We start from the raw sequence: 26,715 nt of genomic DNA, 5'->3' as shown, positions 1-26,715 counted from the left end.
CACAAAATTTTCCCATATAAATAAATGGTAAATGCTTCTTCACTTTACAACATTTCTGCTTACGAACCGTTTCATAGGAGCGCTCTACCTTAGGATGGCGGGGGAAACCTGTACCTCAAGAGTCGCAAGCTGAAGGTTTTGCCATGGCCCTCACAGTCCCCTGACCTAAACATTATCGAGAATCTGTGGATAGACCTCAAAAGAGCAGTGCATGCAAGATGGCCCAAGAATCTCACAGAACTAGAGGCCTTTTGCAAGGAAGAATGGGTGAAAATTTCCCAAACAAGAATTGAAAGACTCTTAGCTGGCTACAAAAAGCGTTTACAAGCTGTGATACTTGCCAAAGGGGATGTTACTAAGTACTGCCATGCAGGGTGCCCAAACTTTTGCTTTGGGCCCTTTCCCTTTTTTGTTATTTTGAAACTGTAGAAGATGGCAATAAAAGTTTTCTTGTTTAAAATATTAAAGAAATGTGTCATCTTTAACTTTATGCCTTTTGGAAATCAGTTCATTTTTTTACTCGCTTAGCTATTCACAGTAACAGAAATTTTGACTGGGGTGCCCAGACTTTTGTATGCCATTGTACATGCACAGATGAAATAAAGACTTGCATGCAGCGACATCACAGGAACAAAGCATCATCTGAGAACATTAATAAGAAAAACATACATTAAACATAAATTGTACAACATTTTTAGAAGAAAAAAACAGAACAAAAAAAATCAATTTTGGTGCAAGTGATCAGAGTGGCAATGAGGAGATTGCCAGTTGGTTCAGGAACTGAATGGTTCCACAGAGGTACATGAAATGCTTGAAGTGCCAGTTCCAAGGATGCATTGGTTTTCATTTTAGACCTGTCTGTTGTGGATGAGTGCCAGGAAATGTTAAAGGACATTTCCTTTGATACCCAGAAAATGTCCAAGAAGAGCAGGGTTAGCTGCCTCACTGGCTATCACCCAGCCCCACTCACATCTACTGTGATGAAGTGCTTTGAGACATTGGTCATGGCTGGAATCAGCTCCTGCCTAAGCAACAACCTGGGACCCCTGCAATTTGCCTCTCATCACAATAGGTCTACAGTGGATGCAATCTCATTGGCTCTCCTCTCAGCCTTGGATCGTCTGAACAACAGCAATACGGGTCAGGCTGCTGTTTACACATAGCTCAGTGTTCAACACAATTACACCCTCGGTTCTAATCAACAAGCTCAAAAATGTGGATCTCTGTACCTCTCTCTGCAACTGATTTCTTCACCAGGAGGTCACAGTTTGTGGGAATTGAAAAAACAATCAGCTCCTCATTGACAAGCAACACTTCACACCTCAAGGATGCATGCTTAGCCCACTGCTGTTCTCTCTCTACCACCACGATTGTGTGGGTAGGCACAGCTCAAATGCCATGTATAAATTTGTGGATGAATCAATTGTTGGCAGAATTTCAGATAGTGATGAGGAAGTGTACAAGAGCCAGATAGATCAGCTGGTTGAGTGGTGTAGCAGCAACAACCTTGCACTCAATGTCAGTAAGACCAAGGAATTGATTGTAGATTTCAGGAAGGGTATGTCGAGGGAACACACACCAGTCTTCACTGAGGGATTCAAAGTGGAAAGAGTGAGCAGTTTCAAGTTCCTGGGTGTCAACATCTCTGAGGATCTATCCTGGACCCAACATATTGATGCAATTACAAAGAAGGCATGACAACAGCTTTATTTCATTTGGCGTTTGACAAGAATTGGTACGTCACTAAAGACACTTGCAAATTTCTATGGATGCTACCATGGAGAGCATTCTAACTTTTGCATTACCCATCTGGTATGGAGTAGCTGCTGCACAGGATCGGAAAAAAGCTACAAAAAGTCGTAAACTCAACCAGCTCCATCTTGTGCACTAACCTCCCTAATATTCAGGACACACTAACCTCCCTAGTATCCAAGACACTTTTAAAGGGCGATGCCTCAAAAAGGTGACATCCATCATTATGGGCCCCCATCACCCAGGACATGCCCTCTTCTCATTGCTACCATCAATGATGTGATACAGGAACCTGAAGACTCATACTGAATGTTTCAGGAACAGCTTCTTTCCCCCCCCCCCCCCGATTTCTGAATGGACAATGAACCCATGAATACTACATGAACATTGAATTCTCTAACTTCCGCTAATGCTCCACCTCCCCCTCGTACCTCATCTGATTTATTTTTATGCACATATTCTTTCTCTCACTCTTCTTTTTCTCCCTCTGTCCCTCTGACTATACCCCTTGCCCATCCTCTGGGTTCCCCCCCACCTTGTCTTTCTCCCTGGGCCTCCACTCCCATGATCCTCTCATATCCCTTTTGCCTATCACCTGTCCAGCTCTTGGCTCCATCCCTCCCCCCCCTGTCTTCTCCTATCATTTTGGATCTCCCCCTCCCCCTCCCACTTTCAAATCTCTTACTAACTCTTCCTTCAGTTAGTCCTGACGAAGGGTCTCAGCCTGAAACGTCGACTGTACCGCTTCCTAGAGATGCTGCCTGGCCTGCTGCGTTCACCAGCAACGTTGATGTGTATTGCTGTCAGTATTTTTCCTCTCTTTTTGCACTAATTTAAATTAATTTTCTTTTTATATATACTTATCGTAATTTAAAGTTTTTATTGCTATGTATTACAACGTACTGCTGCCACAAAATAACAAATTTCACAACATACTTTATGGCAGTGATAATAAACCTAATTCTGACACTGATGTCTTATGTGGGACGTAAATACCAACTAATTGAATAACATTTCTTATTCCCCACTAGATCATGTTGGGGGTTACCCTCAAATATATGTTGTTAGCAGGTTTCTGGTAGTATTTTCAAAACAATAGGACAGGCTTTTTTACGTTTAAAATATATAGTTTGCTTCAGTGTAGCATGGATAGTGATGCTAACTGAAGATGTGCAATTATATTTTGCTTTCCCTTCGTGTTTCATTCCTAATAACCCTACATTACCACTTTCTCTGTTTTAAAAGCAGTGACATATATTTAAATTGACTCCATTCGTCATGTTCTTTTTTTTCTCTTTCATTCTTTGCTTTCCAAAGCATAATTGGATTGTTTTCATAGTGTGAGGGTAACAGAATTTGGTTGAACTTGTGTTTATTCAGGAATAGAGGATGGAATGCTATTCACCAGAGCATTGAAATAATCCTGCAAACAAAAACACACAATTTGTCATTGTAAGATTGCTCAAAAACCATAGTATTTTGTAATTATTGTGCTTTATTTTATTGGTACATTTCTGAATACAATCTTAATTCTTTCTTGTCAGCTGGAGCTTGGTACAGTGATATTTGAAGATATTGCCACCATGATTTATGATTGTGAAGACTGGAAACGGCAATATCAGAATTATCTGCACAATATCAAGTTGATTACTGTCCCTGGAGCTTTAAAAGATGAAGAGGTAAAGCAATAATGTGAGATTTTTTTTTATTGATGATAGGTATTTTGAATATATTACTCAACTACTGAACTGGAGGACATTAGTTTAAGATGAGAGAGGAGAGATTTAATAGAAACCTGAAGGGCAACATTTTCATCCAGAGAGTGATTAGGATATGGAACCGGCTTCCAGGGGAAGTAGTTGAGACAGGTACATTAACAACATTTAAAAGATACTTGGACAGGTACATTTAATAGGAAAGGTTTAGAAGGATATGGACCAAATGCAGGCAAATGGGAATTTTGATCAGCGTGGAGCAGTTAGGCTGAAGGATCTGTTTCCATGTTGTTTGACTCTAAGAAAAAGGCAAAGAAAGAGTCAATAGATAATACTGGAGGAAATAGCAACAGATTAAAAGAATCAGAGGGCAGGAAAAACTATGATGGATTAACACCTCTACAATATACATTACTGTGCAAAAGTATTAGACATATCTATCTATCTATCTATGGTACCTAAGACTTTTGCACAGTCCTGTAGAAAATAAAGCAATTACACAGGGAGATAAAGCATGTAAAATTTATTTGAGTTTTTTTGGTTGATTGATACTCCTACAGGTACATGCACTTTACTCTTCTGTCAGCAGGAAGAAACTTTCCTCAGCCAACTTGGCATCTTATCTTGAGCAAGGTATGTAAATCTTTAAGCTGTCTGGTGAAAATGCTTTAAATTATATTTCCGAGTGGTAAAAGTTATCATTTTTAGCCCAGAGTTTCCCACCTTGGGAATTTTAGTAATGATTTCCTTTAATACCTTGTCAATTTAATTCCTCCTATGGCAAATTAATTCCATATTTTAATCAAAGAGTTATCTAAATGCACCATAGTGAGAGTAACAGCAATGCTGAAGGGGTACATCCAATAGCCAAGAAAAATTGATTGTTGACCTGGCACTCAATGTCTGCAACACTGAGAAAATGATAATGGACTTCAGGAAGTTGGGAAAGTGCATTCCAGTGTGCTCATTGAGGAATCAGTGGTGGAAAAGGTGAGCAGCTTCAAGTTCCTGAGCATCAACATCATAGGGGATCCCCAACGCATGGAGTGACAAAGAAGGCACACTTGCCAAGTGTTTGAGGAAATTTGGTATGTCATCAAAGACTCTTGCAAATCTCTACAGATGTACAATGGAGAGCATTCTGTCTGGTTGCATCTCGGCATAGTATGGAGCCTGCCATGCACACGATCACAAGTGGCCGAAGAGGGTTGTAGACCCTGCCAGTTCCATCATGTGCACAACACTCCACAGAATTGAGGACATCTTCAAGAGGCTGTGCCTAACCATCCAGAATATGCCCTCTTCATGTTACTACCATTGGAAGAGGTACAGGAGGCTGAGGACCCATACTTAATATGTTAATAACAGTTTCTTCCCCACCACCATCATATTTCTGAACAGTCCATCAGCTCATGGACACTACATTGTTATTCACCTTTTGCATAATTAATTTTAGTAACTTACAATAATTTTTATGTGTTGCACTATACTGTTGCTGCAAAACAACACACATCATTGAAAATAAACCTGATTCTGGTTCTGAAGACTTGCAGATAGACCACTCAAAATCAAAACTGAAAATAATAATTCCATTCTGGATCAAATACCTTGTGTACTACTATCTACATATGCAACTTCCCACTGCCTTGTAATCAAATGAAACTAAAATACAAAGTCAAACATCCCAGTTTGACCTATGCCTGAATATTTTTTGCAAAACATAAGCTTAATACATGTAATTGTGTGCTAACTGGCCTGGATTAAATAGCAACACCAACTTTAACCAATCTTTATTATTTGGTTTCTTACTACCTTCAATATAATTTTGATTGGGAGGGTGAACAGCCAGCTGGTACCAATGACATGGTAGGATGAGTGATGAGGTTCTGCCTGGGGAGTTCTGGGAGTTAGGTGCCAAGTTAAAGGGCAGGACGTCCAGGGTTGTGATCTCAGGATTGCTACCTTTGGCATGTGCTAATGAGGCTAGAACTAGGAAGATTATAGGGTTTAATACATGGCTAAGGAGTTGGTGTAGAAGGGAGGGTGTAAAATTTTTGGATCATTGGACTCTCTACTGGGGAAGGTGGGGCCTGTACAGAAGGGACAGTTTGCACCTGATCTGGAGGGGTGTAATATCCTAGTGGGAAAGTTTATTAATGCTGCATGAGGGAGTGTAAATTAAAATTGTGGGGGGATGGGAACCGGAGTGCCAGAGCAATTAGAAAAATAGAAAACATAGAAACATAGAAAACCTACAGCCCTCAATACAGGCTCTTCGGCTCACAAAGTTGTGTCGAACATGTCCCTACCTTAGAAATTACTAGTGTTACCCATAGCCCTCTATTTTTTCTAAGTTCCATGTACCTATCTAAAAGTCTCTTAAAAGACCCTATCATATCCACCTCCACCACCATTGCTGGCAGCCCATTCCACGCACTCACCACTCTCTGAGTAAAAAACTTACCCCTGACATCTCCTCTGTACCTACTCCCCAGCATCTTAAACCTGTGTCATCTTGTGGCAACCATTTCAGCCCTGGGAAAAAGCCTCTGACTATCCAAACGATCAATGCCTCTTATCATCTTATACACCTCTATCAGGTCACCTCTCATCCTCCATCGCTCCAAGGAGAAAAGGCCGAGTTCAGTCAGCCTGCTTTCATAAGGCATGCTCCCCAATCCAGGCAACATCCTTGTAAGTCTCCTCTGCACCCTTTCTATGGCTTCTACATCCTTCCTGTAGTGAGGCGACCAAAACTGAGCACAGTACTCCAAGTGGGGTCTGACCAGGGTCCTATATTGCTGCAACATTACCTCTCGTCTCCTAAATTCAATTCCACGATTAATGAAGGCCCATACACCATAAGCCTTCTTAACCACAGCATCAACCTGCTTAGCTGCTTTGAGCATCCTATGAACTCGGACTCCAAGATCCCTCTGATCCTCCACACTGCCAAGACTCTTACCCATAATACTATATTCTGCCATCATATTTGACCTACCAAAATGAACCACTTCACACTTATCTGGGTTGAATTCCATTTGCCACTTCATAGCCCAGTTTTGCATCCTATCAATGTCCCGCTGTAACCTCTGACAGCCCTCCACACTTTCCACAACACCTCCAACCTTTGTGTCATCAGCAAACTTACTAACTCATCCCTCCACTTCCTTATCCAGGTCATTTATAAAAATCACAAAGAGTAAGGGGTCCCAGAACAGATCCCTGAGGCACACCACTGGTGATCAACCTCCATGCAGAATATGACCCGTCTACAACCATTCTTTGCCTTCTGTGGGCAAGCCAGTTCTGGATCCAGAAAGCAATGTCCCCTTGGACTCCATGCCTCCTTCTCAATAAGCCTTGCATGGGGTACCTTATCAAATGCCTTGCTGAAATCCATATATACTATATCTACTGCTCTTCCTTCATCAATGTGTTAGTCTCATCCTCAAAAAATTCAATCAGGCTCGTAAGGCACGACCTGCCCTTGACGAAGCCATGCTGATTATTCCTAATCATATTATACCTCTCCAAATGTTCATAAATCCCTCCTTTCAGAATCTCCTTCATCAACTTACCAACCACTGAAGTAAGTCTCACTGGTCTGTAAATTCCTGGGCTATCTCTACTTCCTTTCTTGAATAAAGGAACAACATCCGCAACCCTCCAATCCTCCGGAACCTCTCCCGTCCCCATTGATGATACAAAGATCATCGCCAGAGGCTCAGCAATCTCCTCCCTCACCTCCCACAGTAGCCTGGGGTACATCTCATCTGGTCCCGGTGACTTATCCAACTTGATGCTTTCCAAGAGCTCCAGCACATCCTCCTCCTTAATATCTACATGCTCAAGCTTTTCAGTCTGCTGCAAGTCTGTACTACAATCACCAAGATCCTTTTCCGTAGTGAATACTGAAGTAAAGTATTCATTAAGTACTCCTGCTATTTCCTCTGGTTCCATACACACTTTCCCACTGTCACACTTGCTAGGTCCTATTCTTTCACGTCTTATCCTCTTGCTCTTCACATCCTTGTAGAATGCCTTGGGGTTTTCCTTAATCCTGCCCACCAAGGCCTTCTCATGGCCCCTTCTGGCTCTTCTAATTTCCTTTATAAGCTCGTTCTTTTTATCCTTATAATTGTCTAGATCCCTAACATTACCCAGCTCTGAGCCTTTTGTAAGCTTTTCTTTTCTTCTTGACTAGATTTATTACCGCCTTTGTACACCACGGTTCGTGTACCCTACCATAACTTCCCTGTCTCATTGGAACATACCTATGCAGAACCGCACACAAATATCCCCTGAACATTTGCCACATTTCTTCCGTACTTTTCCCTGAGAACAACTGTTCCCAATTTAAGCTTCCAATTTCCTGCCTGATAGCCTCATAATTCCCCTTACTCCAATTAAGCGCTTTTCTAACTTGTCTGTTCCTATCTCTCTCCAATGCTATTGTAAAGGAGATATAGTTATGATTACTAGCTCCAAAATGCTCTCCTACTGTGAGATCTGACACCTGACCAGGTTCATTTTCCAATACCAAATGAAGTACAGTCTCTCCTCTTGTAGGCTTATCTACATATTATGTCAAGAAACCTTCCTGAACACACCTAACAAACTCCACCCCATCTAAACCCCTTGCTCTAGGGAGATGCCAATCAATATTTGGGAAATTAAAATCTCCCATCACGACAACTCTGTTTTTATCACCCCTTTCCAGGATTTGTTTCCCCATCTGCTCCTCGATATCCCTCTTACTATTGGGCGGCCTATAAAAAACACCCAGTAGTTATTGACCCCTTCCTGTTCCTAACCTCCACCCACAGAGACTCCGTGGACAATCCCTCCATGATGTCCACCTTTTCTGCAGCCGTGACACTATCTCTGATCAACAGTGCCACGCCCCCACCTCTTTTGCCTCCCTCCCTCCCTTTCCTTTCTAAAACACCTAAAACCGGCACTTGGGGTAACCATTCCTGTCCCTGAGCCATCCAAGTCTCTGTAATGGCTACCACATCATAGCTCTAAGTACTGATCCAGTGGAGAGGTTGTGGAAGAAAATCTCAGACAAAATTAAGAATCAAAAGGTTGAGCATGGTGCAACTAATGTCCTGAGTTGCATATATTTCAATACAAGTAGTACCGTAGGAAAAACAGATGAGCTCAAGACATGGATCAACACCTGGAATTGTGATGTTGTAGCCATTAGTAAGACTTGATTGCAGGAGGGACAGGACTGGCCGCTTAATATTCTGGGGTTCTGTTGTTTTAGGCATGACAGAGGAGGAGGGATTAAAGGAGGAGGGGTAACGTTATGAGTCAAAGAAAATGTCACAGCAGTGCTCAGTCAAGACAGACTGGAGAACTTGACTAATGAGATGTTATGGGTTGAGCTGAAAAATAAGAAAGGTATGACCATGTTAATTGGGCTATATTACAGACCACCCAAAAATTCGTAGGGATTTAGAGGAACAAATTTGTAAAGAGCTTGCGTTGTTGCAAGAAACATAAGGCTGTTGTGGTAGGTGAGTTTAACTTTCCACATATTGATTGGGTATCCCATACTGTAAAAGGGCTAGATGGGATAAGAGTTTGTCAGATGTGTTCAGGAAAGTTTCTTTCATCAGTACGTAGAAGTTCCAACGAGAAAGTGTGCAATACGGGATACGCTGTTAAGGAACGAGACAAGGAAGGTGACAGACGTTTGTTTGGGGGAACACTTTGCATCCTAAGATTACAATGCCATTAACCTGAGAGTAAATATACAAAGAGATAGGTCTGCGCCGCTGGGTGAGATTCTAAATTGGAGAAATAGCATCAAAGATTGGCCTCAGAAATGATCTGGCAAGTGTGGATTGTGGCAGGCTGTTTTCTGGCAAAGGTGGACTTGGAAAGTGGGAGACCTTCAAAATGAAATTTTGAGAGTACAAAGAATAAAAGGTGAAGATGGCAGGTTTAGGGAACCTTGGTTTTCAAGAGCTATTGAGGTCTTGGTTAAGAGAAAAAAGGAGAATCATAGCAGGTATAGGCAAGTAGGAACAAATGAGGTGCTTAAGGAGTACAAGAAATGCAAGAGAATACTTAAAAACGAAAGCTAAAAGAAGGCATGAAATTGCCCTCACAGACAAGGTGAAGGAGAATCCAAATGGATTCTACCAATATGTTAAGAGCAAAAGGATTGCAAGAGACAAAATTGGTCCTCTGGAAGATGGAGCCAAAAGAGATGGGGGAAATCTTAAATAGGTCTTTTGCATCTGTATTTACTCAGGAGACAGACATAGAATCTATAGGAGTGAGTCAAAGCAACATCAACTTCATGGATTCTGTACAGATTACCTTTACAGAAACCATGCTGACTTTGACTTATTTTATCATTAGTCTCCAAGTACCCCGAAACTTCAACCTTAATAATAGACTCCTATTCTTTCCCAACCACTGAGGTTAGGCTAACTGGCCTGTAATTTTCTTTTTTTTGTCTTCTTCCCTTCTTAAAGAGTGGAGTGACATTTACAATCTTCCAGTCTTCTGGTACCGTACTAGGATCAAGTGATTCTTGAAAGATTATGACCAATGCATCGGTTATCCCTTCAGCAACCTCTCTCAGGACTGTGGGTTGTAGTCCATCTGGTCCAGGTGATTTATCTGCCTTAAGATCTTTGAGTGTGCCTAGTACTTTTTACTTGGAGTAGCAATGGCACTCACTCCTGCTCCCTGACACTCACGGACCTCTGGCACACTGCTAGTGTCTTCCACAGGGAGGACAGATGCAAAGTATCCATTGAGTTTATCTGCCATTTTTTATGCCCCATTACTACCTCACTGGCATAATTTTCCATTTTTCCAATATCAACTCTCACCTCCCTTTTACTCTCTAAATAACTGAAAAAAAAATTTGGTATCATGCTTTATATTATTGGGTAGTTTGCCCTCATATTTAATCTTTTCCCTTCTTGTAGCTTTTTAGTTATCTTTCTTTTGCTAGATTTTAAAGGCTTCCCAATCATCCAACTTCCCACTCACTTTTGCTACCTTATATGTCCTTTCCTTGGCTTTTATGCAGACCCTAACTTCCTTTGTCAGTCACAGTTGCCACCCCTACTATATGAGAGCAACTTCTGTGGAACATATCTATCCTGTGCCTTGTGAACTATTCCCAGAAACTTCAGCCATCTCTGCTCTGCCGTCATCCCTGCCAGTATCTTCTTCCAATCCATCTGGTCAAGTCCTCTTTCATGCCTCTGTAATTCCTTTTGTTCCATTGCGACACTGATACATGTGACTTGTGCTTTTCCCTCTCAAATTGCAGTATGAATTCAATCATATTATGATCACTGTCTCCTAAGGTTCCTTTACATTAAGCTCCCTAATAAGATCTGGGTTGTTATACAACTCTCAGTCTAAGATGGCCTTTCCCCGGGTAGGCTCAAGCACAAGCTGCTCTAAAAAGCCATCCCTTAGGCATTCAACAAATTCCCTCTCTTGCGATCTGACATCGACCTGATTTTCCCAATCCTCTTGTATATTGAAGTCCGTCCTTAGAATTGTGTCATAACCCTTATTACTTGCCTTTTCCAGCCCCTTTTGCAATCTCAGCCCCACATCTTAGCTGCTATTTGGAGGCCTATATATGATTACCATAATGGTTTTTTTACCCTTGCAGTTTCTTAAATCCACTGACAAAGATTCAACATTCTCTGACCCTATGACACTTCTTTCTAAAGATGTAATTCCATCTCTTACCAACAGAACCACACCACCACTTATGCCTTCCTATCTGTCCTTTCGATATAAAGTTTGTCCTTTGATGTTAAGCTTCCAACTATAGCCTTCTTTCAGCCATGACTGAGTGATGCCCACAACATCATACTGACCAATCTCTTAATTGTGCTGCAAGTTTGTCCACTTTATTCAGAATGCTACGCGCATTTAAATACAATACCTTCAATCCTGCATTCTTCACCCTTTTGAATTTTGCCTCTGTGGTATAATTTAACTCTTTGCTCTAGCTGCATTTGTATCCAATTATTGGTTTGTCTTTCCTTACATTCATGTTACATCCGTCATTTACCTGTAAACCTGCTGGCTCATCCTCAGCTCTGTCATACTGATTCCCATCCCCCTTCCATATTAGTTTAAACCACTCTCAACAACTCTAGTAAACCTACCTGCAAGAATATTGGTCCCCCTCAGATTCAAGTGCAACCAGAGGGTGGTAGTAGAGGGTTGCCTCTCTGACTGGAAGCCTATGACTAGTGGTGTGCCGCAGGGATTGGGGCTTGGTCCTTTGTTATTTATATGATGTGTCCAGGACAGGTCCTCTGAGATGGTGACACCCAGGAATTTAAAGTTACTGACACTCTCCACCGCCGATCCTCCAATGAGTACTGGCTCATGGACCTCTGGTTTCCGTCTCCTGAAGACTACAATCAGTTCCTTGGTCTTATTGGCATTGAGTGAGAGGTTGTTGTAATTACACCATTCAGCCAAATTTTCAAACTCCCTCCTATATCCTGATTCATCACCACCTTTGATAAAAGGCCCACAACAGTGATGTCATTAGAAAACTTGTATATGGTGTTAGAGCTGTACTTAGCCACACAGTCATAGGTGAAAAAAGCAAGTAGAGTAGGAGGCTAAGAACACATCCCTGTGGTGTACCTGTGCTGATGGAGATTGTGGAGGAGATGTTTGTACCATTCTGAACAAACTGGGAACAATCATGAGTAGCAATGTCATGAGATCATGATCTACTATTGTGCCAAGGAGGTATTATACCTACATTAGTTAACTGTTGACCTTTTTGAGTAAGATTTTTTAATACATCATTGTTTTGTGGTAGGCTCCAAGTGAAACAAACTTGAGACTCCTCAGTCTTTTCACAAAAGATGCTTGCAACCAAGAGATACAGAAACGTACAAATTTAATTACTTTCCTACATAAAACAACATTGCTTTCTTTTTTTTTACTTAACTCATTAAAGCAAGCCAGTTTTACAAGGGGTGGTTGATAAGTTCGTGGCCTAGGGTAGAAGGAGATGAGTTATACAGCTCTCATTACATGCACATGCAGATCAACTCTTTGAATGATTATGCAGAAAGTTTGAAGTCAATAACTCATTTCCTTCTACCTTAGGCCACGGACTTATCAATCACCCCTCATACATTAAAATTCCCACTCTTTTCATTTTTAAGTTGAATTTTTAGGAGAAATTGCACATTTTAAGATCTAAATATAGGAAGTCAAAAGATTGCAATTACTTCAAAGTATTTTTATTGAATAATGTGTCACTATCTTGCAAATATAAGAAATAATGTTTTTGTTTTATATGTAGATTCTTCAAGTTTGCGGGTTGATATGAGGTACTACAATGATTTAATGAGCTTAGTGCCTTTGGAGAGTCTCTCCGTGCCTTTAATATTACACTGTATGCTGGAACAGGTTCGTATCTGTCGGCATATCATGAATTTTAATAACATATAGGTATATACTCTGAGAGTGTGTGTGTGTATAATATTAGTATTTAGCACTTACAATTAAATTGGATTGATATTTGACTGAGATGTTTATTTCAATATTCACACACTGGAAACCTTATGGTAAACTAATGTTTACTTTTTAGAAAGGTTAGTTTACCTCACTACCTCACTTTTTTATATATTATCTCTGATTTGCACTATTTTAAATCTATTTAATATACATATACTTACTGTAATTAATTTACTTACTTATTTTTTTCTTTGTATATTGCATTGTACTGCTGCTGCTAAGTTAACAAATTTCACGATACATGCTGGTGATAATAATTCTGATTCTGAAGCTTTTAATCTCATTTACATTTGGTTGTCAAGATTAAAGAAAGGTTTTGTTCCAAGAAAATGCAGGAAAAACTTTGCATTATTTGCTCTGTCTTTCAGAGATGTAAAACATTAGTAAGGTCCCAAATATTATTGTTGTTCTCCTTTGTTTGGTTCCTCAATATTATAAAAACATAAAACATAGGGGCAGAATTAGGCCATTTGGTCCATCATGCCTGCTTCACCATTCAATCATAGGTGATTTATTTTCCCCTTTCAGCCCCATTCTCTAGCCCTCTCCTGACAACCTTTGACACCCTTATAAAAACACCTAATTACTTCACCTCCATAGCATCCCTGGCAATGAATTCTGCAGATATGCCACACCCACACTCTGGCTTAAGAAATTCTTCCTTATCTCTGTTCTAAAGGGATTCTCTTCAATTTAGAGCCTGTGTAGTCTGGTCCTGGACTCTTCCACTATTGGAAACATCCTCTTCACTCTATTTAGGCCTTTCAGTATTTTGTAGATTTTTTGATTTTTCTAGATTCAAATGGTACAGGCCCAAAACCATGAAACACACCTTATAATCTAACCCTTTCATTCCCAGGGTCATTCTCTTAAACCTCTAGAACCACTCCAGTGCCAGCACAAACTTTGTTATATATGGGGCCCATAACTTCTCACAATAGTCTACTGTGGTTTGACCAGTGCTTTATATGATGTGCAGTTACTCTTAATCTGAGTTATGAGCAGAAGAGCTGAGGAGAAGTTACTGAATCCTTTTTCTTTTAGCTACATTAATATTTTGGTTGCATTAATATTGTAGACTACTTCAACTTTTGAGTTTCTAATGAATCTCTTGGATGTTTAATTTCTTCTGCTAAAGTAATGTGCAACTTTGATTTTCATTATACGCTCCAGCATTGTTCTGCTGGGATTGTTGCAGCAGTATAAAAAGGAACTGCTTATCCATCCCATTACTTTACAACGTGTATGGTGCTGCTGATTAATGAATGGTTTCCGACCTAAAATTTTCTGTTCCCATGGGTGATGCCTCATCTGCTAAGTATTTCCAGCATTGTGTGACTCTATTCCTGATTTCAGTATATGCACCTTTTTTAAAATTGTCTTTTTTTTGATTTTTTTATTTAGTTTAAAACAACATCCATAGTCTTGCATTTACTCTAAATGACTAGAGACAACATCTTTTTGCATGCAGCAAGCTGACAATATTAAATAGAAAGCGGTTATGGTCTACTAACAAGTTCGAGGAATTTAATCCTAGGTGGTACACTGGAAGCACTTTAATCTCCCTTACTTTGCAGGATTTTTCAGGCAGTTTCTTGCACCACTAGTAAAATTTCTACGTTTGTACGTGGAAATGCCTTTGTTTTTCCACATGCATAAGTTTCGGATCTCCTGCACAAATGCAGTAGTCCCAAACCTGTTGGCTGAGCTCCATTAACAGATGAGCTTCAGTTTGCTGCTGGAGTTGCCATAGAACTCCAACAATGGAAGAGAAGCTTGAGATTCCTTAACATTTACGCTGGGAATTTTCTCTCAGAACCTACTCTGAGTTAGGCTTGCACAAAGCCTATTCATCTGAAAAGGGATTACAAGGACGGAGGGAAGAAGAGCAAGTTAGAAAACTTTAATTGTATTTTTAAATGTTTTGGCTTAATTTGTAATCTTTTCTTAATTATGTTTCAAATTAAGCCAAATTGGGGTGGGGTGGGATGGGGTAGGTGGCATTGTGGAACTTTCATGCTGTCCTCTGTATCCAGAGACGTTTTGTGGACATCATAGTTTCTTTGCTGGCTAATCCGTGCTATAAAATAATATCATCCTGAGCTACTGAGCATAAGGGTCATCTGATCTAGCCAGAGTGGCCTTTTAATTCTGAGGAGGGAGTATAAAGTGAATGGAGAGAGTGTACAGCAGGCCCTATGAGAGAATTCTAGCTTATAGACTAATTGTTGTATGTACTTCGGATGTTTCCTCTATCCCCAGACATAGGATTTCACGACTATTACTTAACAAGCTTTTGAATTACCTATATCAGTACAACAAGAAAAAAAATGCAAAAATTATTATGCAAAAATACACCTTTACTTATTGTTTAATATATTATTAGAACATAATCATTAAAGATAATTACCCTAATAATGAAAATTGCTTTCTAATGTGACTACAATATAGTAAAACAGTTGTTTTCCAAGATAGTTACCAAAACACTTTATGAGCATTGATCTCTTTGTAATACTTAGGTTGTGGCAACAGAAGAAAGTCTAACTCCTCCAAGTGAACTTGCTCCTAAACCACGGAAAGATGGACTGGATCAGAGTCTGGCAGATCACTTACTATCTACTGTGATTAGTCTCTCCATGTCTGAAGATGATAAGCAGGTATCAAAATGTTCCAAATACCAACATTTCAAATGGGGAAATACTTGCAATATAATCCTTAACAGTTACTGAAATTACTATTTTATTTGGTAACAATAAAATGATAATAGAAGTCAATAAGGAGGGCTTCAGGTTTTTGGATCATTGGGCTTCCTTCAAGGGAAGGTGGGATCTGTACAGAGGGGACAGTTTACACCTGAACTAGAGGGGCACGAATATCTTAGCAGGAAGGTTTGCTAGTTCTGGATGGGAGGGGGCAGAGTTTAAACTAGAGTTGCAGGTAAATGGAAACCAGAATGCCAGAACAGATAGTGGAGTGGTTGTGGAGAAAGATGTTGTTAAGCCTACATACAAAGTCAGAGCTCAACAGGTGGAATGTGGTGCGACTAACACTCAGAGCTGCATATATTTCAATGCAAGAAGTATTGTAGGAAAGGCAGATGAGTGTAGGGCATGGACCAGCATGTGGAATTATATATTGTAGCTAATAGTTAGACTTGGCTGTAGGTGGATCAGGAATGGCCAATGATTCGGTGTTCTGGTGTTTTAGATGTGATTGAGTGGGAGGGGTTAAAGAGGTAGGAGTGGCATTACTAGTCAGGAAAAATGTCATGCAGTGCCCAGACAGGACAAACTGGAGAGCTTGTCTAGTGAGGCTTTATGGGTAGAGCTGAGGAAAAAGAAAAGTATGACCACATTAATGGGATTATATTTTTGACCACCCAACAGTTCGCGGGATTTTGAAGAGCAAATATGCATAGAGATTTCAGACTGTTGAAAGAAATATAAAGTTGTGATAGTAGGGTGATTTCAACTTCCCACATATTGACGGTAAAAGGAGTAGAAGAGAAATAGTTTGCCAGATGTGTTCAGGAAAGTGCCCTTAATCAGTACATAGAAGTCCCAACTAGAAAGAGTGTGACACTAAATCTACTACTACTTTTATGGAATGAGACAGGGCAGGTGACAGGAATTTGTGTAGGGAAACGCTGCATCTGGTGATCATAATGCCATTAGTTTTAAGGTAATTATGGAAAAGGATAGGTCTGGTCCCCAGGTTAAGATTCTAAGTTGGAGAAAGGCCAATTTTGATGGTATCAGAAAGGATCTGGCAAATGTGGATTGGGACAGGCTGTTTTCTGGTGTACTTGGTGAGTGGGAGGCCTTTATAATTGAAATTTAGAGAGTAAGAATTTGTATGTTCCCGTCAGAGTAAAAGGCAAGGATAACAGGTTTAGGGAACCTTGGTTTTCGAGAGGTATTGGGGCTCTGGTTAAGAAAACTAAGGAGGTGCATAGAAGATGAAGGCAGGTAGGAACAAATGAGGTAGCTGAGGAGTATAAGAAATATAAAATAAACACTTAAAATGAAATCAGAATGGCTAAAAGAAGGTATGACATTGCTCTAGCAGACAAGATGAAGGAGAACCCCAAGGGCTTCCACAGATATATTAAGAGCAAAAATATAGCAAGAATTAAACAAGGTCAATCTCATTAAAAAGGCAGAGCTTCACAGCAGTTTTTCAGAGTTGGACTGCAACCAATCACTGACCAGGAGCACATGAAGAGAGCTACCTTTTCATTCAGGTCCACACTCAAGATTAAAAAGGCAGAATTTCACAGTAATTTTTTCGAGTTGGACTGCGACCAGTTACCGAGCAGGATTCATTAGAAAGGGTGAACAAAAATAATGCAAATACAAGTGGAGTGGCTATTCTTGGAGCAGGGTTGTGAGTGGGTCAGTGTTTGGATTGGTTTTGTCTCATCAAGATTAGGTGAGATCAGACTTGGGCAAGGTAAAGTTACTAAGTTTCTCTTTTTGTTCTTAATTATTCATTCCTCGTCTGTTAGGGCATAATAGCGTAGTGAGAATGGTCCCAGCACAGTGTTTTATACTGTGCGTGAGATCTGGGAATTCTGGGAGACTATAGTCTCACAGATAAACACATCTCCACCAGATGCAGCATATTAAGGAACTGGAGCTGCAGCTCGATGCCCTTCAGCTCATACGGGAGAATAAGGAGAATAGGAGCGACAGTTGGACAGGAAAGGGTTGATAACATCATGGGACCTTTTGGATTGGGGAGAAAAATGAAAATGGAGAAAGGTTTACTGATTGGTGTGTCAGAAACAACCAAGTGATCACCAATAGTTGGTATAAAAACCATCCACATAGATTGTGTACTTGGATTAGCCCTGGAGATAGAACAAGGAGTCAAATAGATTTCATTACCATCAATGAACGCTTTAGAAATAATATCACAAATTCCAAAGCCTACCCAGGAGCAGACTGTGGTTCAGATCACCATCCAGTAGTAGCTACCATCAAAACAAAATTAAAGAAACTAAAACGTGGAAAAAAGAGAGAGAAGTATATGTTGGGAGAACTTAAAAATGATAGTATACTTAAGCAAAAATTCAAAAACAGCTGTTGGAGAACACCTCAACGAAAATGAAACAACACCTACAAATCCCCTCTCTCCCCTGTGTCTCATTCAGATTGACGACCGGGGTTTCCATCCCCAGGTACACCACAGTCTGTTCCAACACCAGGAAGTTCAACTGGTATGTCGGGTCATTTTTCACACATTGCACCAAACTCTTCCGGCCAAAAACTCCTCCATATGTGACACTTCGCTTCTGTCGCCTGGGCTCAGCCACTCACCTCACTTCATGGTCCCCCCAGGCGAATCCAAGCTGTAGGGGGTCATCCACATACGCCAAAACTCCACACACCTTCACTTCCCCCATGGTCTTCCTCATGCCCCGAGGGAAGGATGCAGGGGCTCCGGATATGCCCTTGGGCATCTTTTCAGATCGGAAGAATCCTAGGGAAATAATATCAGCCATCTTCGGCTCAACAGCCACACTCCTCGGGATCTGGCAACATCCACTCCTCAAATCCAGCACATTGAGCCACGTCACATAATCCACACACATGCTGCCTACATCTTCCACGGCGCCAGGGTTCAGTTGCCGTGACCTCTCTCTCACTAAGGTGTCTTCAGCGGTCAACTCCCCTCCCTCATGGTAGTTCGGAGCATCTACTAAGAGGATCTCACCCTCAGCTGCTTTCCCCAGGCTGTACCACCACTGGGTCTCGTTTAAATTCGGTACCGGCTCAAGGCTGCTACACACGTCCTCAGAAGCAACTCAACACGCTGGGTGCCCAGAAAATGCCCCCATGAACTCCTGGGTCATTAACCAATCATCGTCTTCTGGATAACTACTGGCACTGGTACCCAAAATCTCCGGTGCTCTTGCGGTTGTCAAGGGTAAATGCTTCGGACACCGGTTGTAAAACGAACTGCACAACAACTTGACCTGCACCCCGGGGTCAAGGATGGCTTTAGCGTTGCTTCCCTCTATCCGTAACAACACCCTGGGGCGTGGTCCCTCTAAGCCTTCAGGAATAGGGTCTTTTCCTTTCGGAAGTTCATTGGTACATTGCTGGGAACGTGCTTCCCCAGAGACCCCAAGCCGTTCCCCCACTGGGCCTCCACTAAGTTTCCCGACATCTCTCTGATCAGCTGAACAACTGAAGGAGGGGCTGATCCCCTGAAATGATCCCCCTGGCACTGCAAGCAATTTAGCCACCATCCTAGCCAGAGAAGACACACTGAAAACTTTCCCCCCTTTCAAATAGCAGACAGCTGTCACTACGGTGAAAGTGAACCCTACAGCTCTAACACTATCACGCCTACTCAAACTTTCAATCAGTCCCCGTCGCTCTCCCTCAACTGAGCACTGCCACTCATCTAACAACTGAGAGATCTGCTCCGCCCACGTCTCACACGCCTCTGCCCCTCTTGGGGTGGAACTATCCCAAATGCCAGGCGGAGTCTGCCAGAGCAAGAACATTTATTCACAGACACTACCTCCAGATCAGACCACTCTTTCCTCTCTCTCCCAACAGCATGGACAGCCCCGAGTTCCACCTCCAACTCGTCAATGCTAGTCTGAACTCAAACAAATACCTCACCCACCTCGCATACAGCAATAACCAGCAAATAACCCACAGAGACACACATTACTGCTTTAAACAGGGCCACCACCCAGCATACCAGTAGATCCAATCCCGGACGAGCCCCCACAGTGTCGCCCCCCCTAGCCAGCCTCATGGTCGCTCGGCTCACTGTCGTCTAGGGAAATAGCCCTTGGCCCCGCCAAACTGGGTAATTTGTGTGGATGCTGTGTGATGTACCCCACCCCACCCAAATAACAAAATACACCAGATACGATTAAATGATTTACAGTTTATAGATATTACTGGAACTATATAATTAATAGAGAATAAAATATAAAAGGAAGATAAAAGGCGCCACACTTATCAAAGTTCAAACTCTTCGTACACAAACAGTTGGAGCTCAAGATCCTTCTTCTTCACCCTGCAACCCCTCGGACCACCTCGACTGGCTGCCTGGGACCAAACAACAGTGGTCAACCAGATGCTCCACACGAGTCCGTGTCCGTCTCCTCTTCTCGCCGAATGCCCCACTCGGGGTCCAACCCCGTTAGCGGACTCACAGCACCTGGTCCATCCTCTGTCCCTCTCTCCCGCCTCCTGCCCCAATACCCCGTGCACACGATATCTTACAGATACACCAAAAACATAACAACTATCCCAATTGGTTCATAACATCTTCTTATCAGTAACATGATTCAAACAAACTGCTAGCGGGAAGGACTTTCTCAGCAGTTAACATAACAAAGAAGCCCTTTCAATTATAACATAACAAAGAAGCCATTTTAATTAGACTACGCAGTGACATAAAAAAAAGAGAAACCCCTTACACACGTAAGATTGGGGATGAAGTGGACAGTGAAGAAGACTATCAAAACTTGTAGTTAACCTGGACCAACTGAAGAAATGGTCTGAAAAATGGAAGATGGAATTTAATGCAGACAAGTGTTAGATATTGGACTTTAGGAGGATCAACCAGGGTAGGTCTTACACAGTAAGCGGTAGAGCACTGGGGAGTGCAGTAGAACAGAGGGATCTGGGAATCATCATCATCATCATTATGTGCCCTGTTACATGACGTGGTCTATCCATTGCCATGATTGTTCTTGGCAAATTTTTCTTCAAGAGTGGTTTGCCATTGGCACCTTCTGGGCAGTATCTTTACAAGATGGGTAACCCCAACCATTATCAATACTCTTCAGAGATTGCCTGGCATCAGTGGTGCAAAACCAGGACTTGCGATATGCATTATCTGCTTGTACAATCATCCACCACTTGCTCCCATGTCTTCACATAACCCTGATTGGGGGTCTAAACAGGTGCTACACCTTGTCCAAGGGTGACTTGCAGGCTAGCGTAGGGAAGGAACACCTTACACCTCCTTTGGTAGAAACATATGTCCACACTCCGCCCATCCATAAGTCCTTGAAGTGGAATCACAGGTAGATAGGTCATAAAGAAAGCTTTTGACACATTGGCCTTCATAATTCAATGTATTGAGTACAGGAGTTGGGATGTTATATTGAAATTGTATAAGACATTGTTGAGGCCCACTTTGGAGTATCGTGTACAATTTTGGACATCTACTGATAGAAAAGATGTGAATAAGATTGAAAGAGACAATTTTCAAGGATGTTGCCTTGAGGACCTGAGTTACTGGGAAAGCTTGAATAAGTTAGGACGTTGCTCCCTGGAGTGTGGAAGATGTAGGAGAGATTTGACAGAGGTATACAAAATTATGAGTGGTATAGATAGGGTAAATGTACTACTACTACGTTGACTCAGGCCTAGGGGATAGAAGGCATAGGTAAGTGCAAGCAGGCTTTTTTCTATTGTGGTTGGTGAGACTACAACTAGAAGTCATGGGTTAAGGTAGAAAGGTGAAAGGTTAAGGGAAACATGAAGGGGGACTTTTCACTCAGAGGTGGCGAGAGTGCAGAATGAGCTGCCAGCATAAGTGGTGGATGTGGTTTTGGTTTCAACATTTAAAAAAAAAATTTGCCTAGGTACATAGATGGGAAAGGTATGGAGGTCTGTGGTCTGGGTGCTGGCTGATGGGACGAGGCAGATTAACAATTCAGCACTGACTTGATAGGCCGAAGGGCACATTTCTGTGCTGTAGTGTTCTATGACTGTATGACTATCAGTAATTGAATTACTGCTGATTGTGCAAATATCCTGACTAAGATTTTTAGTAAATGGTAGAAGATTAGGAGTTGAAATAAATTTGATGGAGACTCCAATTTGGAATATGAGGTATTATTCCTCCAATCTGTATGAACTTGATGCCATCAGGTTGGAGACTACGTCATCTGAGGAGCAATACCTCATATTCCATTTTAGTAATCTCCAACATGATGGCATTAGCATCAACTTCTCTAACTTCTGGTAACCACTCCCTGCTGTCCCCCTTCAAACACCCCTTTTGTTTTCTGTCATTCCTATGGCCCCCTCACTCCTTCTCTGACTCCACCCTCATAACCTGCCCATTATCACTCTCTGGTACCCCACTTCCTTCCCTTTCTTCCATTGTTGGCTGTCCTCTCCTGTGAGAATCCTTCTTCTTCAGCCACCTATCACCTCCTAGCTTTTTATATGATTCACTTCCATCCACTCCACCACCCTCCTGCCTTCTCCTTCTCATCTTGACTCACCTGATACCTGCCACCTTGTGCTCCTCTCCCTCCCTCTATCTTGTTATTCTGGCTTCTGTCCTCTTCCTTTCCAGTCCTGATGAAGGGTTTTAGCCTGAAACGTTGACTGTTCATTTCCTTCCAAGGATGCTGGTTGGCCTGCTGAGTTCCTGCAACATTTTGTGTGTGTTGTTCAAGATTTCCAGCATCTTACAAATCCTTTGTGTATCTTGGTGAATGTCCTCTGCACTTTCTTCAGAGAATTTCTGCAGATGACCTGACTCAGTGTTGTATCTAAAGTCCAAAGTATACAGGATAAACAATAAGGGAGCCAATACTGTCTCCTGTGGGGCCTCAGTGCTGCTTATAGCCATGTCTAACACACAGCTCTGAAGTTGCACATATTGTGGTCTGCCAGTCAGGTAGTCCATTATCCAGGATACACTGGAAGTACCAATCTGCATTTAATGGAGCTTTTTCCCCCAGCAATGAGGGCTGTATACTATTAAGGCACTTGAGAAATCACAAACATGATCCTCACAGTGCTGCCCTGCTTATCCAAATGGGAGTACGCTCTGTTCAGCATATAGATGACGGCATTGTTGACTCCAGTGTGCTCCTAGTAGGCAAACTGCAGGGGATCGAGGGCTGATCTGACCAGGGGTCGAGGGTGACCCAGGTCTAGTCTCTCTAGGGTCTTCATGAAGTGTGAGGTCAAGGCTACTGGATGGTAGTTATTCAAGACTTTCAGTTAGCCCTTCTTGGGTACTGGCAGCACCCATGATGTTTTTCACATAGTCGAGACAATTTCCAGGTGGAGACTCAAGTTGAAAATGTGCTGGGGAACTCCACACAACTGCTCAGCACATTAATTCATGAACCTCTTTTTCCATATCTTTTACGTCAGCACATACCAAAATGAATAGTTGAATTAAAAATGCATTTATTAGTATTCGTGTCTACTGAATGGTACCAAATATAGGAAAATCATGAATACAGATAACCTTAATCCATGGATAAAATTTTCATTATTGAATCTTTTGTACAGAAAATCATTAGAGAGCTTAAGGATCCACAACACATGCCCGTGAATAAGCATTCCACACATCTATCATTTCACAATGTAGAGGAAAAACAGGTAAGGAAGTCTCAGTTCTTTCATCATTACCTTATTTTCCTTATGAGTCTTTTTATCATCATAAAGTGTTGTGTGTACCTGACATCATCACTTCATATTAATATAAATTGTAGCAATCATTACACTTCAAAATTAATTAACTGTAAAAGTAGCATGAATCCTTGCTGCACTAAGCATTTGCTCACCCATCATTTCTGCCATTTCCACTGCATTGGCTCACCATTCTGTAAGATCCAAATTGTTAAACACCTTTTATCTTTTACAAATTCCACCTCTGTTTCACACTATGCCATCAATGGAATCTCCTTCAACCCCAATGCCACCCTTTTTCCCAATACAAGCATCCATTCCTTTACTCTCTATTCCTCTACCATTCTTCCCACTTTAGGATAGTAGATTCAGAATCAGACCCAGTTTATTATTACTGACATATATCGTGAAGTTTGTTGTTTTGTGGCAGCAGTACAGTGCGTCACAGTAGATGTGAGTGCTATGGAGCTATAGTCTTTTAGCCATCTCACCCTGCTCTTCTTGAGCACTGCTATGATTGATGCCCTTTTGAGGTAGGTAGGAACCTCTATCTGCAGCAGAGAGATGTTGAAGATGGCCTTGAACATTCCCACCAGCTGGTTGGCATAGGTTTTTAATGTCCTGCCACAGACACCATCAGTGCCTGTGCTTGTGAATGTTCACCCACTTGAAAGATATTTTGACGTCAGCATCTGAAAAGGGTCACCAGATGCTGTAGAGATTCACTCAAGTATGGTTTTGTTCTTTTTTTCAAAGTGTACATTCTGCCACCTAGCATCATTGCCTGGAATTCTATCTATTAGCTTTGCCACCAGTCTCTTGCTTCCCTGTGCATTGGAATTGCCCTACCAGGTCACGATGTAACCAGTTTGGATACTTTAAACAATGCATTTATGGAAGTTTGTTAGAGTATTTGGTGACATGCCAAATATCCTTAAGAAAACAGAGGGTCAGGCTTGCCTTTTTTTATGGTTAGATCTGTGTTCTGTGTGTTGTGCTTAAGATGTTAATGCCCAGGAGTTTGAGTTCTTGTTCTCTACTTCTGAACTTACTTACAAGTTCTGTCTCACTCCTGTATACTGACTCATCACCATCCACGATGAAGTCAACAACAGTGATGTCACTGGCAAATTTGTTTTGGAGCTGTGCTTAGTCACACAGTTGGGAAGGTAAAAGATAATGGTCAAGAAACAGCAGCTGCTGTCTCAAAAAAAGAGTCCAATGTTTATGTTATAAAATTGCTAAAGTATATAAAATGCCTTTATTGAAAGGTGGGCTATTGAACTTTAATAGAACATTTCTGGCAGCTAGATATTAGTGATGCCAGATTGGGCAGTATAGAACTAAAATGACAAGAACATAGTTTAGAGTCACATTTGTGTACAGAACATGCAAACTGATCACGATATTGAGGAGACAGCATTGTGACTGACGAAGAGTGTAAACTAAGTAAAAAGAATTGTTAGGCCGAATGACATTGGATGTGGAGCCTAGTGAACAAGAAAAACCTTATCCTGAGAATGAGAGAAAGGAGTTAGTTAGTATGGGAGTGTAAGAAAGGGAACTGTCATAGACAAGTGTCCGCAGCTGAGATGAAAGGAAAATTTTCATTTGCATTTGTGTTTTTAAAGTGGAAGAATATTTATATTTAAATGCAATCAGAAACAGATAATGTGACTGAAATGTCAATAGTGATCAGCTTTCATTTTTGTTGTGGTGCATGCAGGATGACATAATAAAAGGAGATAAGCCACTACCAAATGAAGAAGGTGCCAAGCCAAAAGGAGATGTACAGCTACCTGTGCTTGAGGAGGAAGAACAGGTACCTCTCCCATTCAAACTACAGTTAAGAGAGCTACAAATGTTTTCAGTTTTCTGAATCTAATCATAAATCTAGATAAATTTGAAACCTTCATTCTAATCTTAAGATGCTAAGAACTTACGTTTAGGTTTTAAAATATTGATCCTGACACTCATTTACCAAGGTTGCTTCTGCTTGCCTTAAAATACTGAATGTGGAACTTTGTAACCATGGATGGATTTTTTTAAACAGTTAAATCTGATGGGTATATAATGTTTTTTTTATTGATGTAATTACACAGAAAGTAATTGAAATGGGCAAATATGAACAAAAGAGGCCATATGGAAAGCAGCCCCTGCTCCTTAATCTGCATGACGCTATGACACAGCGGACTCATCATCTACAGGTACCTAGGTTTTTGTAACTGTCAATGTCATTTGCCTTCTCAGTAGTTCTGTATGGTTGAGAGGTATTATAAATGTACCCTGAATAAACTGGCTGTTCTTTGATTTTTCACTAATTCGTTTTTCAGCTGCTGACTTTGGATTCAATCTTAGGCAGTAGAACTATGAATCTCCAAAAATCCTTACAATAAACACAATTTCCTGAGAACAGCTAAATAAACCCTTGATTTTCTTTTGCACTATGAAATGTTTGATATTTGGTAACAGATTACATTTTTGATCTCAACTGGTCCTTTGTCTTGTATAATTACCTAATAACAAGGAAGAAACATGCATCTTTGATATCTTTGATCGTGTTAGTAGTATCTTTCCTGGAGATGGAGTGTCATATAAAGAGTTTTTATCTTAATAGTAGTTTCAAAAGTTAAGCTGATGATTTTAATTTAAAAACAAACATATTTTTCCTTTGAAATTTTAAAGGAACAGCAGATACTGGAAGCAAAGAAAAACAGTGAATGCTATAAACATTCAGCATCTCTGACAAAAGAAACAGTTAATGTTTCAGGTTACAGTCGAAAACTTTCAGCATTTTCCATTGTTGAGTTTTTATTTATCTATTACATATATACCTAAGAACTTTATCTCAGGCAGTTGATTACTATTTTTATTTATACAATCATCTGATTGTAATGCAGTCTCAGATATTGATTATATGTTTAACAGAAAATTAATCACTAATTGCCTATACATTATATCCATGACTTATTAGCAGAACCATATAAAATGACATTCTAGCAATTGTAATCCATTTTTTAGATTTTAAGTTAAATAAATATATGAAACTGTGTAAAATGGAGTTCAATATGACAAATATAAGCTACTTCACAATGGACAGTGATAAGGCTATTGTGCACGCTACTTATTAATAATGGAAAGCTCATAATAAACCTTCATAGTGACTTGAATGTCCATGTACATAGATCTTTAAAATATTCTAGACTTGTTCAGAAAATAATCAGAAAATATAATTTAGAGAGCAAGTGGCAGATGCTATGTTACATCCTCATAAACCT

The 26,715-nt window shown here is 40.9% G+C and overlaps 1 protein-coding gene across 7 annotated transcripts in view; it reads left to right on the top strand.

The window, feature by feature from the left end:
- The window catches only part of spag17 (sperm associated antigen 17), a 266,599-nt gene that overhangs the window by 48,050 nt on the left and 191,834 nt on the right, over window positions 1-26,715 (top strand). For all 7 annotated transcript variants that reach the window (XM_063050679.1, XM_063050682.1, XM_063050683.1 and 4 more), the window contains 7 exons: window positions 3,297-3,431; window positions 4,028-4,100; window positions 12,802-12,908; window positions 15,536-15,673; window positions 23,318-23,407; window positions 25,164-25,259; window positions 25,540-25,644. In XM_063050679.1, the coding sequence (XP_062906749.1) occupies window positions 3,297-3,431; window positions 4,028-4,100; window positions 12,802-12,908; window positions 15,536-15,673; window positions 23,318-23,407; window positions 25,164-25,259; window positions 25,540-25,644 (744 nt within the window). The remainder of the gene's footprint in view (window positions 1-3,296; window positions 3,432-4,027; window positions 4,101-12,801; window positions 12,909-15,535; window positions 15,674-23,317; window positions 23,408-25,163; window positions 25,260-25,539; window positions 25,645-26,715) is intronic.

This window comes from Mobula hypostoma, chromosome 6 (genome assembly GCF_963921235.1).
Source record: "Mobula hypostoma chromosome 6, sMobHyp1.1, whole genome shotgun sequence".
Classification (NCBI taxonomy): domain Eukaryota; kingdom Metazoa; phylum Chordata; class Chondrichthyes; order Myliobatiformes; family Myliobatidae; genus Mobula; species Mobula hypostoma.
This window is presented reverse-complemented; position numbering and strand designations above follow the sequence as displayed.